This window comes from Prunus persica, chromosome G4 (assembly GCF_000346465.2).
Source record: "Prunus persica cultivar Lovell chromosome G4, Prunus_persica_NCBIv2, whole genome shotgun sequence".
Classification (NCBI taxonomy): domain Eukaryota; kingdom Viridiplantae; phylum Streptophyta; class Magnoliopsida; order Rosales; family Rosaceae; genus Prunus; species Prunus persica.
In genome coordinates, this window is record NC_034012.1 from 14,952,339 (window position 1) to 14,969,051 (window position 16,713).

General features: G+C 36.9%; 2 protein-coding genes across 6 annotated transcripts; both read left to right on the plus strand.

Moving 5' to 3' along the window:
• Window positions 3,899-8,454, plus strand: LOC18779282 (FRIGIDA-like protein 1). The gene is made up of 3 exons (XM_020563094.1): window positions 3,899-5,276; window positions 6,005-6,180; window positions 6,270-8,454. The coding sequence occupies exons 1-3, from the start codon at window positions 4,226-4,228 to the stop codon at window positions 6,807-6,809; spliced, it is 1,767 nt and encodes a 588-aa protein (XP_020418683.1). The 5' UTR covers window positions 3,899-4,225; the 3' UTR covers window positions 6,810-8,454.
• Window positions 9,765-15,479, plus strand: LOC18778661 (probable WRKY transcription factor 20). Of its 5 annotated transcripts, none has more exons than XM_007214607.2 (6): window positions 9,765-10,254; window positions 11,795-11,959; window positions 12,516-13,053; window positions 13,156-13,321; window positions 13,404-13,562; window positions 14,670-15,479. In XM_007214607.2, the coding sequence occupies exons 1-6, from the start codon at window positions 10,012-10,014 to the stop codon at window positions 15,157-15,159; spliced, it is 1,761 nt and encodes a 586-aa protein (XP_007214669.1). In that variant the 5' UTR covers window positions 9,765-10,011; the 3' UTR covers window positions 15,160-15,479. The 5 variants fall into 5 exon arrangements, with proteins under 5 accessions (XP_007214669.1, XP_020418684.1, XP_020418685.1 ...); XM_020563095.1 differs by having other exon boundaries at window positions 9,789-10,254; window positions 13,401-13,562; XM_020563096.1 differs by lacking the exon at window positions 9,765-10,254 and adding an exon at window positions 11,056-11,390 and having other exon boundaries at window positions 13,401-13,562.

Below are 16,713 nucleotides of genomic sequence, written 5' to 3' on the forward strand. Positions count from 1 at the left end.
TACATGTTTTTTTAATTAAATTTAATTATTTCTGATATTAAATAACTTTAATAAACATTATAAATAAATTTTGTTTGAAGTCCAATGTAGTCCAGCCCATACTTGTACCAAACAACGGATTGGACTTTAGTACAGTGCAGTCTAGCCCAACTTAATGTAACAAATAACTTATTAAAGTCTAACTTAATCCAAGCCAAACCAGTCCAACACTCTAAGCCCAATCCTAACCAGTCCAGTCCAGCTCACCAAACAGGGCCTCAAAGAAAAGGAACAAATATAATATAGTGTACAGAAATGAAATTTTACAAATTTTTATCAGGAATGAATCTGAAATGAAAGAAAAAAAGGAACTTTAAAGAATCCATACTCTTATCAGTTCTTTAAGGTGCCAATAAATGAACCTAATATGTCAAAAGCCTACCCAGAAAACCACCCAGTTATGTGCACCCATAAACAAAACATATTATCGAAATAAATCCTCAAATAATTCCACAAAGGAAACCAACCTTCAGACTTAGAAACCCAATACCAAAGCTACAAAACAAACCCAGAGCTGAATTTGAAACCTCCCAAAATCATAAATTGAAAAAAGATGACAGATAAATAATGTGGCAATGAAATTTCCAGATCCAGTAAAAGTATTCGTACCAAGAGCAGCATATTCAAATAGACATGATACAATTTGGAAGAGAAGAGAAAAAAAGAACTCACTCTGTTTCTTCCTTTTTGGTCTATAACTATAAGGTAATGGTAGTTGTGCAAATACTTTGACGAGGAGGTGGTGGTCGCCTGCCTGGTTTTGGCTATGGCTTATGTGTTTTGGCTATGGCTTCTGTGTTAAGCGAAATACAAGAAAATGCATAGATTATAAATGCAGGGACTCGGCATCTGTCACATTGGTTCCTGTGTTTGACCTCTTTGGAAAATTTAGTTCGTGTTTTTCAATTTACTTCTTGTATTTATAGTTATTTTTTTATTGATTTAACCTTTAAAGGAAAAGTTAACATAAAATTATAAAATAAAAAAAGAACATAATTAATTAAAAAGTAAAAAGGGGTGTAAGTGGAAAGAAGAGTAGTGGGAAAATCAAAATATATACAACTAATAAAACACTTTTGACATTTTAGCCCATACCCAGTACAAATATATATTTAATTAAGAGTGCTGCTATTTTCACTTTTTTTTTTTTCTATTTCCCTAGAAATTATTGTATAATTTCTCTTATTTCCCCACCCACATCATCTTCTCACCCACCATGTAAGTTTGAAAAAATACAATCTTATATTTTCACCCACCATTATTCCTAAAATACCCTTTAATTATTAATTCAAGCAAATTCTCTTTCATTTGGTTTTTCTCATAATTAAAACATGGGAGTTATATTTTCTTTACATTATTCTTTTGATTGATTAGTTTTGTCAATATAAAGTGAAGTTTTTTTTTTTTTTTTGGGTTGTGTTTATTTAACTGTTGAATAATTTTTTTTTAGGGATTAGGTTCGTTTAATTTGAGTTTGATTATAGGTATAAATGGTGCAAAATCAAAATAACTTGTGTTTGGGCCTAAGAATTCCACACGCCAGCCCATTTTTGACGAAGAGGCCCATGAACAAAAAAAAATAATAAGAAAACAAAAAAGGAAGAAGAATGGGCATTGGCTCCAGAAAGCAACCCAATTGACATTAGAAGCCCACGTTTTTGCAAAGATTTAAAAAACACAAAAAAAATATAATAAATAAAATTACCAATTAAATGGTAATTCATCACCAAACAGGTCGAAAACCTCTAAAGAAATTGGATTAAGCTAAGCTTCTGAAGAATTCTCACCACTTGATCTTAAAAGCAAGTCACCAGATCTTTTCTTACTAAAAAATGTTTTCCCAAAAGAGCCCCACGTGACTACCTAACTTTGAAAATTCAAAAATTTCAACTATCATATAGGAGTTGATAGAGAGTTAATGAAGGCAGGTATAAAAGGAAGACTTCTCCAAATTTTTGCAGCCAAAAAGATCAAAATCTCTTTTTATATACAGAGAAACTCTGCACCAAAACAGGTGACCTGTCTAAGAGATAAGCAAACTATGTTCTCAAGAGATAAGTAAGAAGTAAGGGAGTTGTTCAAACAGAAAAGCAAACTGACCATCATGGCAGATTGTGTATTTCCTTCTTTACAAAGAACAAATAGAGAGCAAAAGGAGTTGATTTTCTTTTTTTGGGAAAAGCAAGGAAAAAGATCACCATGGGAACTGGCTACTGATGGTTCTTCACTGCCAGAATAGATAGCGTCCCCTTTTGTGGCATTTTAAAAGAAAAGATCTTTTGGAAGGATCTGCTGCCCATTATTCAAAGATTAAAAACCCCACTCCAGCATTTCCTATAAAATAAGAGAGAATGTGAACAAACAAAAGACAGCCAAAAAATCAATCAAGACAAAAACTCTCAAAGTCACAATTGACAAACTCAAAAAGATCCATTGATCTCAAAAACCTTCAAACACTGAAGCAACCAAAGCTCATTGAGCCACAAGAAACAAGTCAGCTATAACTCAAATCTCTGGTTTCGGTTTAGTTCAGAGAAACAATTTCACAAAGCGAGATTGCTCTCGTTACAAATTTGGTTTAGCACAAGGCCAAGTCAAGCAAAGTATGGGTTCTCACAACATGAAAACCTCAACAAATTTATGGAAAGCCCTAATCAAGAAAAACAGGTACTATAGTGCAGCTATAGCTCAGTAATAGTTAAATCCAGCCACTTCTGCCCCCTTTCAAACTGAAGAGGCTCCAATTTTGCCAATTCAAAAAGCCTTCCAGGGCTTGAAATAGATTAAGGCTCTGCCAAACTCGAACGTTTGTATCAATTTAAAGCTGAAACTTGTCAGTTGAAGGTGTTGATGGTCCAATCCAACACAAATACATCCAGTCTAGTCTAGATCAAAAGCAGCTATCCATGCAGAAATTGAAGTCTAACGTTCTTTTTGTCTTTTTTGGAGTTGGTCTTTATCTTTCTAAGCTTTGTAATAGGTAGTTCTACCTAAGATAGTTTACTTTCTTATCATTTATTCTAGCTAGAACTACCAGTTTTTGTACTGTGAAAAATTGTGAAAGTCCTCACCAGTCTGAGGCAGGAAAAGAACTTACTTGGGAGATATTCCTTACCCAAATTCACAATCGCTTGTTCAGAATCAGTAACTTGGGGCGCAAGTTATCTGTTTTCAAAGTCTGCTAGGATTTTTATTGCTAGCAGTGACACACTCATACACAAAAAGAGAGTTGGCTTGTTGACCAATCAATGATTTTCGAGTCATCCTACCTTCACATGATCAGATCAAAAACGAGTGAACAACTTGCTACAATAATAGGTACATGTGGGAACCAAGGTGTCTATGGTTGGTCTATATTGTCTTGGAAGTTCATATTTGCGGGATTGAACACTAGGGATTTGCCAAGAACTGTTAATCACATGGGAAAGAGAAGAAATACTTTTTGATTGGGAAAAGACATGGCTTGATTAATATGAAAAAAAGAGCTGCAGTTTAGCGTCTCTTTGTTTAATTAAGGATTTTTTTTTAATTTTTAAATTCTTATAAAATTGAGTTTTTATTTTAGGGTTGATGTTTTTTTCCTAAGTCCTTAAAAGTCATTTTACAAAGGGGTAAATTTGTTTATAAAATTTTGAAAATAAAATGGATGAGGAAATAAGACAACGGTAGAAATAACATCACTCTTTAATTAATAGAACTAATATGTTATTTCAATAATAGTTTATATAAAATTAATTAAATATATTACTTTAATTGTTGTGTTCTTGTCTTATCGTATTCTAGATTTTTGATATTTGACGTATTATACTTTACCATATCAACGCACTCGCATTCGTATCCATACAACATAGGCTGAGTGTGAGTTAATTGATTTTTTTAAAGTTTTTTTAATTCATGTATGATATGCCAATTTTGTAGCTATTTGATGTGATTATAAATGAAATTTAAAAATGAGGTGGGAAGCGAAGAAGAGAAATCAAGCAAATCATAGCAAAGGAAATCCAGATCCAATTTTATTCCCTTTTTGTTTTTTTGTTTGTTTTTTGTTTTGAAATTTTATTTGTTTATTTATTTTTCAAAATGTGGTTTTGGGGTTATTTCGGCATTCAGTTCTTCGACTAGCGTTTCCATTGTCCATTGGCAATTTCTCAACAGGGGTTTTGGCTGAACTCAATTTCATGAAACAATGGCTACGACAGTGGAAACAATGTCTGCGGCCATGGAACTGATCGAGACAAAGAAAGAGAACCTAAAGAAGGCCTTCGATGAGCTTCAAGCCCACTACAACGTCCTCTCCTCCTTCAATCTCACCTGGTCTGACCTCGATTCCCACTTCACCTCCATCAAAGACTCCCTTAACCAAAAACTCCAGCTCCTCCAAACCCTCGAGTCCCAATCCTCAAATCCTTCTTCTTCTATACCCCAAGACCCCTGTTCATCAAACCCTCCATCTCAGAAACCACAAGACCCTTCTTATTCTTCATATCAGATACCAAAGGACCCCTCTTCTTCGTCGAATTTACCGACCCATATAGCAGAAGACCCGTCTTTGTCATCGTTGACGTTGGCCCAGATAACGGAAGACACCAAAACACTAACCCAGATAAAAAAGGACCCACCTTCCTCATCAATTTCGTCGACCCAGGTGGTAAAGGACCCTTCTTCATCAAACCCTCCGACCCGGAACACGGTTGAGCTTGGTACGAGTCTTCGGTCGGTTTCAGTTCCTCCTCGGCCAGAGTTGGTGGCATTTTGTGAGCGAATGGATGCAATGGGGTTGAGAAAGTATATGAATGAGACCTTGGATAACCGAAACACCATCCGGGCCGAGCTCCTGGGAGCTATACGGTACGCCAAGGACCCTGCTGCGATGGTTTTAGATGCAGTAGATGACTTTTATAGTGAGAACGGGAGGGATAAGGGAGATAAGGACCCGGAATTGTTTGCTGTGAGGAGAAGTGGTGTGCTGTTATTGGAAGTGCTAATGGGGGTTTCACCGGATGTAGGATTCGAAGTGAGAGAGAGAGCCAAGGAGTTGGCGTTGGCTTGGAAAGGGAAGGTGAGTATGGATGGTGAAAACCCGTTTGAGGCGTTGGGATTCTTGCATTTGGTGGCAGCTTATGGACTGCAGTCTGAATTCAAGATGGATGAGCTTGTTGATCATTTTGTTATTATTGCGCGGTATAGGCAAGCTATCGAATTGTGCCAGAAAATTGGTTTGGGAGATAAGATTGCAGGTAGAGTTCTCTGTTAGTGGAAACATTCAAGTTGGCTTTTTATTTAATTTATGTTCGATGTTGATACATAAGTTTTGGTGTTATCAAATGTTCATAGTCATAGCTAATGGATTGTGTTTGGTGTATCTTTCAATTTAGCATTATCAAATTGCGGTGCTTTGATGTTGCAGTCAGAGTTCGTAATGGATGCTAGTTACTAAGTAGCTATTTGTGTTTGAAATATTGATTATTATTCATGGGAAGAATGAATTCTTGAGTTGATTGTTAATCATGTAGTGTACAAACTTGAGGCAGAGTGATAAATAAGCTCAAATAATGACTTTGGTTACTGAGGGCAGTTTATACATAATGGCGAACAACTAAGTTTTGGGATTTTTAGCCTCTATGAATAAGCTGTAGGAGAAGGCTGAGTAAGAAGTATGAAGAGAGAGTTGAGCTTGTATGGTCTTACTACTTAGAAGGGTTAATGGAACTTTATATGCACGAGGCGAAAATGTGCTGGGGAGAGCTACAGATCCAGTTATTTTTCTCAATGTGTAAACACGTCGCATATTTTTATGTGGGGGAGGAGTGGCAATGCTTAACATCATACTTTCCATAGAGGGCATTGTATGGTAGGATTGTTGTTTGCCTTTTGGATGGACCTATTTAACGGCCCAATTGCACAGTTTTTGGTTATTTTGCTTAGGATAGATTCTGATTTTAACTGTAAAATGTTATGCTCGCAGATCTCATTCAGAAACTTGTAAGTAAGGGAAAACATCTTTTGGCTGTTAAATTCATTTCTGAATTTGATCTGACTGATAAGTTCCCACCAGTTCCCCTCTTGAAGTCCTATTTGAAAGAGTCTAAGAAGCTCGCTAAGAAAGTTTGTAAGGATGGAAATAACTCCCGCAAGTCAATGGTAATTTCACTTTCTCTTATATGTTACCTAATTTCTCTTAAAATCTAATAGTTTATCTGCGGCGAACAATTCATTAAGTTTCTTTGTAGAATGAGGCCACAGCCAAAGAAACCGGTGCTTTGAAATCAGTAATCAAAGTTATTGAAGACCTCAAGCTCCAATCTGATTATCCACCGGCTGTTCTTCAAAAGCGACTTGAGCAGCTGGAGAAAGAGAAAGCAAACAGAAAACGCCATGCAGAAGCTCCTGCTGTCAAGCCTCAGCAACATAAACAGCAGACAGCAAAGCAGCAAAAACTGAAGCAGCAGCAGTATGGAAACAAGCATCCTCGAATGACTGCTCCAGTTGGCCCTGCAGCAGTCTCAAATAGTATCAATGCAGCAGGTTTGTTGCCAGCCTATGCCTTGTCAGGCACCGCTACTCCAATTCCCCCTTATGCGGGTTCATCAGCTGGGCTGTATGGTTTTGCAGGAGGCCAGATGGGTTTTCTTGGGAACCCGGGCCCTGCTAGTAACCATTTATACTCATCTGACCATTATGTGCCGTCGGGCTATTATAACAGGCAAACTGCCTATGGTGGATATGGTGTACCCCCTGAGTACCGTCCTCCATCTCACTATCCTCAGTAGTGCTTGCTACTCTTTGTTCTGTGATAGTATACTTTTGGATGGTGTGATGCCTTTTGCATTTTTTTTACAATGCTGGTTATCAAAAAAGCAAAGTCTGCTTTTTTGTTCACCATAATTGTAGTTCAGCAACAAGACTTGGTAATTAAGATCAGTGGTTGCATGTATGGCGTCACATGTCTACTTCCTTGAACAAAATTTTTTGCTTCCGAGTAGTTTGCGTCATCCATTAAATTTTTTTTTTTTTTTTTTTTTCTGGGTGTTTAATAAACTAATCAGCCTGAAAGTAGAAAAGCTGATTTTTATATCATTTTTTAGCACTAATTCTTGTGAACACTCTGCTTTTAGGACCTTTTCATCCATTTTCTTTCCCCGGGAGCATTTTTCCTAAATTGGGAAAGACATCCTCATGTTTTTACCTGTTTTAGGGTTCTCCTCCTTGTGCTGCCATTTCACAAGGACAACAGAAGTACTCTGCCTTTCACCGAAGGAACTTGAGGTGCATTCCCTTTTTCTGTCTCAGAAAGAGGTGATGACTTTTACCTATATTGAATAGGAACTTAATGTTGGTTTTAGGTTGATCATTGTGATCAACAAATCGTTGCAGAGCAAGTAGTGTTGGTGAACAAGTAATCATCTTTTTTCCTGTCTTTGGTTTTAAGAAATAGGAAGTCTTTTTTCATTAATTTTGCTTGAAGGGACTTGTTTTGTCCCCATCTTGACCTCTTTGGTAGCTTGCAAAACTTTAGCTCCTCTTCAATAGTAGATGCTGCTCGTTGAAAGCATAAATCCCCCTATATGCCTAAAAAATGGGGCTGTCTTCTGTTTCTGAGGTTTGAGTAGAAGGAAAGTGTTTGGTTGCCCTATTAAGTATTCATCTTTGTGTAACATCCATCTCTGGATAGATTTTTTTTTTTCCTTCCTTTTTTTTCACGAGAGCTGGTGTAAAACAGAATGGAAGCTTTGTGCTGCTCCTCCATTCTTATTTATTATGTGTGCCGTTGCCATTTGGATGTAACGATTTTTTGGCCAATGGCCTTGAAGCCTAACGGCATAGCAGCAACTCCTTCCTATGAGTAGGGGTCTTCAGATAGGCTCCATTATCGACTCCTAATGGGGTTGTTCTGCTATTAGATATTAAATGGGTACCAGGGAAGGAAAGGTAGGATTTCTTCCAGAAACCTTGTTTCTGGGGCTTATTTCGTTCATGTTTTTCTTTTATCAATTTTTTCTTTAGTCGCCATTGGAGCTTTTCGTTTTCTACATGTGGTCGCTTTATAGATGTTCCCTTCTTCCTGCGTCTGGTGAAAATCTGTTCATTCAATTTTAAATTTCATTTTATTTGACCCGTTGGACTTGTATAGCTTATGGTTGAACGAAGCTCTATTTAGGGTTGGGGATCAAGATATGCATTCTTCTTCTGCACTTATTTTTGCCTGCCTTTATTCTTCTAGGGTTTTTTGGTTTTTTTATATTATTTTATGAACTTCTAGGTTGTTGACAATGTATAAATTGTGAGATAATCAAAATAAATACTCTGTAATTATAAATTTAGGCTACCAACTCCGGTGAACCTTATTTCATTATTTGAGGTTTTTCATGTAATTTTATAATCTGGAATAAATAGTATGTGGTGTTGGTTGTAAAATAACTTATTTCTACAAAAATAAAATTAATAAACTTGTTTATTTTCAAAAGAAAATCAGACCTAAATTTTGGAAGACGGTAAGTTTTTCTAAATTTGGGGTGTGACATGTATAATGTAGTTAGGCTATTCTTTTTGGTTCGTTCTTCTTCTGCTCGGTCAGTTATGATACAAAATGCATTGTTTTTGTTACAGTACAATTTACTCCAATGGTTGGAAGCACAAGGACAACTTCTGGATTGCCTCTTTAAGACTATATACTCTTTCGAACCAATTTATTGAAGTCAATTTAACTACATGACAGGGTTGAGTTATTCAAACCTCTAAAGTCTCGTATCGGCCTAATTTAATGACTAATGAATGAAGTTAAAATTTTACTCTATTGATGTTACTCGTATCTTTTAGATATGCTATCATAGTCGAACTTACAGGTGACTCTTAATCGTTTTTAAAAAAAAAAAAAAGTAAGGGAAAAAGAAACTTAAATCATGCCTATGAGCTCAACTAATGTTTAGTAGACCACATAACGATTGGCAGTGCGTGTGGGAGAGAAAATCCTTCTTCCCCTTTCTAACTTTGATGGAAAAAAAGACCATATAACGATTGTCTTATCTAAATGAAGTTTTAAAATCAATGTAAAATATGGGTGTTAGCAAATCAACATGTAAAAAAGGTCTTGTAGCATGTTCAATAATTATTGCTTGTTAGCAAATCAAAAGAAAACTAAAAATCATTAAGCCTTGACTAATTGAGAACTCATTGAGAACATAAATCATTAGTCTCTTTATAGATAGTTCAATTTTCCTAGTTTCCCTCTTTGCTTTTAAATTCTCCATTTCTTTGACGATTAGGGATATGAAAATCAAATAACTCAAATGTGTTTAGTTGGTTACATAAATTCTCACCTATTAAATCTGATGAGAGTATCTTTGCATTTTTTTTTTCTTTTCCTTATAGTAATCTTGACTAAAATCAATGCTGGCAGTAAAAATACCAATTTGAGTAGATAAATCAAAAGTGGTTCCAAGTTGTAATGAGCCTCTTCATAAGATTTCCTTAATAGGCTCACAAGTCAACACTTGGAGCCACTTCATTTATTCCAACTCAATGCAATCTTAAAATTGAATAGTTATATTTAAGTTAAAGATTGGTTATAGATTTCTAATCTCTACTGTTGGATTGTATTTAAAAAACTACTAATATATTTAATGAATGTAATTCAACGACCAAATTACGAAAACATTCCTTAACTTTCGTATGAATGTTTTAGTTAAGTTTAAATATTATTTTTAACCATGAGAAATGGGGAAACGTCTTCAATGACTCAAACTCAGTCTCTGAGTGGCTCAGTCCGCAGATGAAACTCAGATCCATTGCCACAAGTCAACCCACGTCTCTCTCTGACAACAAAACCTTCCAAAACACAACAGACACCCCCAAAGATTACCATTCTGCCCTTCCCTCCTCTTCCCCTGTTCTGAACAAAAACGAACCCACTCTCTCTCCTTTTCCCTTTGACAGTTTTTTGACTCGCCCCTCACCCAAACCCACCGGCTTTCAATGGACGCAACCACACTCGACCACCCCTCTGGACCCTCCGATGACTTCGATCCGGGTCTAACCGACTTCAATCCCGGGTCTGACCCGACCCTTTTTTCTTCTACTGGTGGTGGTGGTGGGGCCAAGTACAAGCTCATGTCCCCGGCCAAGCTTCCGATCTCGAGGTCCCCCTGCCTCACTATCCCTCCCGGCCTCAGTCCGACGTCGTTTCTCGAGTCCCCCGTCCTCCTCTCCAACATGAAGGTCTGCTTCGACGTCGTTTTGTTTCGATCCTTGTTCTATTTTCTATTGTTGTTTTTTATTTTCTTTTTGGCTGCTGAGGAAAAGCAAATGCTCTTTTTGAATCTTATGCTGTGTTTGGCTTGCTCAGTGAAGTGTGGGAAGTTGGAACATACATAAAAAATAAACATGATCTTCTAATTTTTATTTTGAAGGTTTTTTTTTTTTGGGTGTGAATTAAATGTAAGGCTCTGTTTGGTTGCTGAGAAAAGGAAATGTTGGTAATTGGAGCGTTGAAGTTATTCTACTGCTCTGAGCAACTGAGATTGACTTTGCCGTGAAAAAGTTTTAATTTTGAACTTTTCTCGGGCATTTTCTTGGTGACCAAACATGGGGTATATAGGGAACTGGGTCTAACGGCCTGAGATTTTGCCCCGTGGTATATGCTGTAGGAGGGAATTTTGTGGACTTAAATAATTGATGTGATGTTGATGATGAGTGAGCTAAAAAGATGCTCCTCCTTTCAGCCAAATTCGAAAATTCTGATTACAATTTCCGTTTGTTTTGTGGCATAACAGTGAATTTAATTAAATGGGTTCCCTGGGAATGTTTTATTTCTTTTTATTTTTCAATAAACCAGTGGGATTTTATATGTGGGTGCTTAGGATGGGACCCGAAGGTTCTGATGCTTTGTTGCTGTTTAAGAGTAATGTAATGCTAGTATTGGCCTATTGGGTCTTTTCTCTTTATGCCTGTGTGGATTGTTCGAAAGCAATTGCTTTGGGAATATGGGGCTTTCATTTACAACTCTTTGAACTTTGTTGTTCTTTATTACTATCGACTGTGTTGTTTTTTCACATAATGAATCTTTCTTCTCTTCTTTTTGCTTTGGTGGTGGGTTTTAGCCTTTTTGTTTGCCTTTGTTTAACGGTGGCAGTGGATGCAAGTACGACAAAAACGTTTACATTTGTGTATGTAGAATAAGGAATAAATGCATCAGCAGGGAAGGAATAGGAAGGCTAGAAAGTTTGTGGGTCAAGGTGTTGATATAAGTCGTCATTGGCATGTGTTTTATGGAGGACATGACCTTCATTGTGCTGATTGTGATTAGAGATGATTGTTCTTGTTCAAAGCTGTTTGCAGTAACTTCAGTTATGTGGGTAATCCATATAAATATATTGCTCTTCCAATCTTTAGTGGATTTACTTAAGAAATTTATCTTTTATTTACTAGTATTTGTTTCATTTGCATCGGTAATGAAGGAACTTGTTAGAGTTATTTTGGTAGTCTAGGATGGATGGACAAATTACATCTCTGTTAAGTGATGCCAATCAGAAGAATGCCTGAGTAGTTGTCAGAGTTTCCTGTTATTGAACAGATATGTAACAGTATGTTTAAGTATTGCCACATTAAAAGGGGTTGGAAATTGTTCTGAATCTTCTTGGCCATCTCTCTCTTGTTCTTTCACGAAATTTTCTTTTTTCTGTACATGCCCCTTCGGTCCATCAAAAGTCTTCTGGATCAGGAATTCCTGAATGAAAATATATTGTTTCTCGTCTTGCAGGCAGAACCTTCCCCAACTACTGGGTCCTTTTTGAAGCCTCAAATGGTGTACGGTTCTCTGAGTTCTACTACATATTCAGCAACCACAATGTGCTCTGATTTCGATACCTTTGATGAAAGAAATTCTGGAAGTTTCGAGTTTAAGCCCCATGCTGGATCAAATATGGTAATTTCTTTATCAATTGTTGGTCTTTTATCCTTTTATTAGTTGCATCTATGAGGACTACGTTTTATTTATGTAGTGAAAGATACGGATTAAATGGTGACCTAGATCCAAAGTTTAGCTGATTGGTCTTTGGCCTATTTTGTGCACTAACTTAAACTTGCAATATCGGTGGATGTCTACTTAATGCCTCAAAATCTTTTAAGTCCCCGTTCTAAAGCTTAACTAATTTGCTATGGTATTGCTTCCATACTTCCTCTGTGTCTCAAGCGCTATATGATGAGTACTGGATTGGTTTTCTTGTGTCAGCTAATACTTTATTAAGTTATCTACAATTGTTTTCTGAAAATGCTTTATAGAGAACCAATGTTTTCTAAGGAAACTGGAAGAAGAATTGAAACAAAAGGTGGTAGATGAATCTCCTTGTCGAGATGGACTGTCATATTTCTTTTTGAATTATAGAACAATGATATATCTTGATTTGAGTTCATTATATATCTGAAAGTGTGTCAAAGTTGTTGTAAAGTACTGGTTGCCTAATGCTTCACATTTATTCAAGGTTACTACAGATTATAACCACCAGAGAAATGACCAGTTAGTCCAAGGGCAAGCTCAGCCTCAATCACTCGTGTCTCCACCTTTGGTTAAAAGTGAGATGGCGGTCTCCTCAAATGAATTGAGTTTGTCAGCACCTGTTCACATGGTCACTTCAGGAGCTAGTGCACCTCCTGAAGGTGATTCAGATGACTTAAGTCAGAGGGGACATCCAAATCCTGGGGTCCAAACATCACAGTTTGATCATAAAGGAAGTGGGCCTTCAGTCATATCTTCTGATGATGGGTATAACTGGAGAAAATATGGACAAAAACACGTTAAAGGAAGTGAATTCCCTCGCAGTTATTATAAATGTACCCATCCTAATTGTGAAGTGAAGAAGCTGTTTGAGCGATCTCACGATGGACAGATAACAGAGATTATCTACAAGGGTACACATGATCATCCTAAGCCTCAACCTAGTCGACGATATAATACTGGTGCTATGATGCCTATCCAGGAAGAAAGATCTGAAAAGGCTTCCTCTTTGATCGGCCGTGATGGTAAGCATCAGAGTATTTTTCTTTAGCTGTTTTATGAATATATGGGCAATAATCTTTTATCAGTAGATATCTACCAATAATCTTGTTCCTTTCTAACTGTAGACAAGCCATCCAGCATATATGGGCAAATGTCGAGTACTAATGAGCCAAATAGTACTCCTGAACGATCTCCTGTCACAGGAAATGATGATAGTGTAGAAGGCACAGGTTCACTATCTAATAGGATGGCCGAGGAGATTGATGACGATGACCCATTCTCAAAAAGGAGGTATAGAGATTCAAGAAATGCTTATGTTTTTCCTGTGTTGTTCATGTTCCCTAACTAACAAAGTGTCAAACTTGTTAAGCAGGAGGATGGATGTTGGTGGGGTTGATGTCACACCAGTTGTTAAACCTATCCGGGAACCACGAGTTGTTGTTCAGACTCTGAGTGAGGTTGATATATTGGATGATGGATATCGCTGGCGGAAATATGGTCAGAAAGTGGTGAGGGGAAATCCTAATCCAAGGTATAGTTTATCATCAGGCAGACGGTTTTCAATAATAATTCTGAGTCATTTCATCTGTTTCAACATGTAGCTTTAGTGCTTGTTTGATAACTTAGTGAATGCTCATAAAATTGCTGGGCGTTCTTCTCTGACCATTAATGGAATTTGATAACTTTCTGATACTCATACAAAAGTTGGGCTTTTTTCTCTGACGGTTAGTGGATTATTCTGAAAAATATTGAGCTAATGATAACATTTATTCAAACAGTTAAATCCCAATCTCTCTGCAATGGAACACGGTATTGTAAGGATGGATTTTGGTAGTTCACACTCCCACCCTCTGGCCGTTTCACACTCAAGGAATAAATACGGATATTCTTAAATCCAGTATAAGAACTTAGTCTGACAGTTGATAGCTATGATTTGAAAAATTGATGTCTTTCGAATTTGAACTGTTAGCCTTCCATTCTCGTTCCTTTTTTTTTTTCTCTTTCTTTAAGTGACTGTTTGCATCAAAATTAAATTTTAGTGTAGGTAATTGTGCAATTCTTTTTTGCTACTGTTGCAATTCTTCTCATTTAGTTTAACTGGAACTTTTCCACCATCTCCCTTAGCCACTTTCCCATTTTCATGTAAGAAAATAGAGGGCTGTGCAGACCCTGCTTATTCATAAAGGACTCCTGAGAAGTGGCACCTTCAGCACACATGGTTGGGGTATTTGGAATATTGCTAATTTCGCCTGATGTTTTACCCCAGTAATTGCATTAAACGTCAAACTTAAAGGAACAAAAGAATAAATTATAGATGTATTCTAGATCTCTCTGTAATTGAACCAACCTATAAATTATTTACCTTAGAATGTAACCTCATTATTTTGGATTGTGTTGGGTTAGAGATAAACCTGCATCATGCTCGTGTAGTGTGTTTGGTTATCATATATGTAAATGTACCCTGATAACTTTGTAATTACAATGTTGCTTCTGAATAACTAGGAAGTGGTTCTATTACGTGTATCTCCCATATGTGCGCTTTCATTGTGTGGCTAATATTTGTCTCTAGTCTTTTTTTAATTGCTACTTTTTTCCAACTGGTTTATGGGGTTTCTCATCGTTCTCACATGCTATGCAGGAGCTATTACAAGTGCACCAATGCTGGATGCCCTGTTAGAAAACATGTGGAGAGGGCATCCCATGATCCAAAAGCAGTTATAACGACATATGAGGGGAAACATAACCATGACGTCCCAACTGCAAGGAATAGTAGCCATGACACTTCAGGACCAACAACTGTGAATGGCCCATCGAGGATTAGATCAGAAGAAAGTGACACCATAAGCCTCGATCTTGGTGTTGGAATCAACTCTGCTGCTGAAAATAAATCCAATGAGCACCTGCAACTGCACTCTGAACTAATGGAACGCCAATCTCACACTAGTTCCAATTTTAAGGCCATTCAAACTACCCCTGTTTCAACATACTATGGTGTTTTAAATAGTGGCATGAATCAGTACGGATCTAGAGAAAATCCAAGTGAATCACGTAGCATCGAGATTCCACCTTTAAATCATTCCTCTTATCCATATCCGCAGAACATGGGAAGGGTACTAACAGGTCCATAGAATTGCTTAAGATGAAGCCAACAGAAATAAGCTACTTTTCCCCTTCTTTTGGCCACGGGTGAAGGTCAAAGGGCATCTCAATTTGAAAGAAAGAAACAAAAGGTATTCTTCTTTGCCTATTTCAAAGATGTGGTATAGGTGCCTGCTGCGAAATTCCTTCTCTGTCCGATTAATGTATGTGCAACATTTACTTGTCAGGGAATACTATGTACAAATATGAATTAATACTGATACTATATTCAGAGTCATTGACCGCATGTGTTGTAATTCGATCAAATGCTTAAATTTTACAATATTTATAAGAAAGTTTTGTTTCTCTACTTGGCCTGTGTGATGAGCTTATTGAGCTCCTGAGTCTTAAATTTGCTTGGCATTGTGAACCCTGTTGCTTAAGCTTGAGCAATGTAGATGCCGGGGCATTGTTCATTTGCGTCTCACGATTGCGATATTGTTGCTGCAATAAAACGACGAGATAAAAGATAAATTGTACTCATGCCTGTCATTGTAGAATGGTCCCAAGGGGAAGATCAATGCTGACCCTGTGAACTGCTGGGACTCTTATCCTGCTGTTTAGAGGGGGTTTGAGCTTTAATTGTAACATTCTCCAGGAGAGGACAAAAGGTTCTCTATAGGCCTTTCAATGTGGGGTAGAAAATTTGCAGCTACTTGTTTTGGAGCCTGTGAAGTAACTTGGTAATCCAACCACCACACAGAAGTAGTTTCTCATTTCCTCGTACGTTTAGACTAGATAGAAACTATTAATTGACCAAGGCAACAAATCACATGGATCAAAATCTGTGAGGTAAAAGTTCTGGACTAAATAGAAAAGAAAAAAGAACACAGTGAAAAGTAAGAAGTTTACCAAAACAGTGAACACAGCCAATGGGTTCCCACCACAGTGGTGGTGGCTTCCCCCTTCCCCCATGCCACCTAAGTTTGAACCGTTCGAACTCCAATGTAACAAAAAAGAAAAAAAAGAAAAAGAAAAATCATTACAGATGAAGCCAGGAGAAGATAAATTGTGGAGATGAGAATTATTTGTAGTTTTGTTCTGGTGGCTGGCATGGCAGCATTTTAACTTGCTCTTTAAATGCATTTGTATTTGTATTTGTATAATAGGATGCAAAATTCCTTAAATACATAATTTGTCTTTTTGCTTGGTGGATTATGTAGCACCATGCACTCTTGCAGCCACGTTGTGGCCCAAAACTCCACTCCCTGAAGGCCCCTTCAAAGTACACAATTAATTTGTTTTAGCCATGCTCAGTCCAAGTTCAATTTCTTGCCCCAAAAAAAAAAAAAAATTAGTATTTTGGTAGTATTTTGCTCTTTCTTCTTAAGGACTTGTTTCATCTTAATCATTAATTTATATTTATTTATGAATATGTCATTCAGTATTTTGTTTTGGTATAATAACCATTTCAGCATGTCTGGTGCTCGACTTTTGAATGCCCGGGACGAAAATTAAAATGTTCTCTGTAGATATTTGTTTGACATGAAAATAAAGTACTAAAATTTTCTTGTATATGCATTTTTCTGGCTTCAAAATAGTAT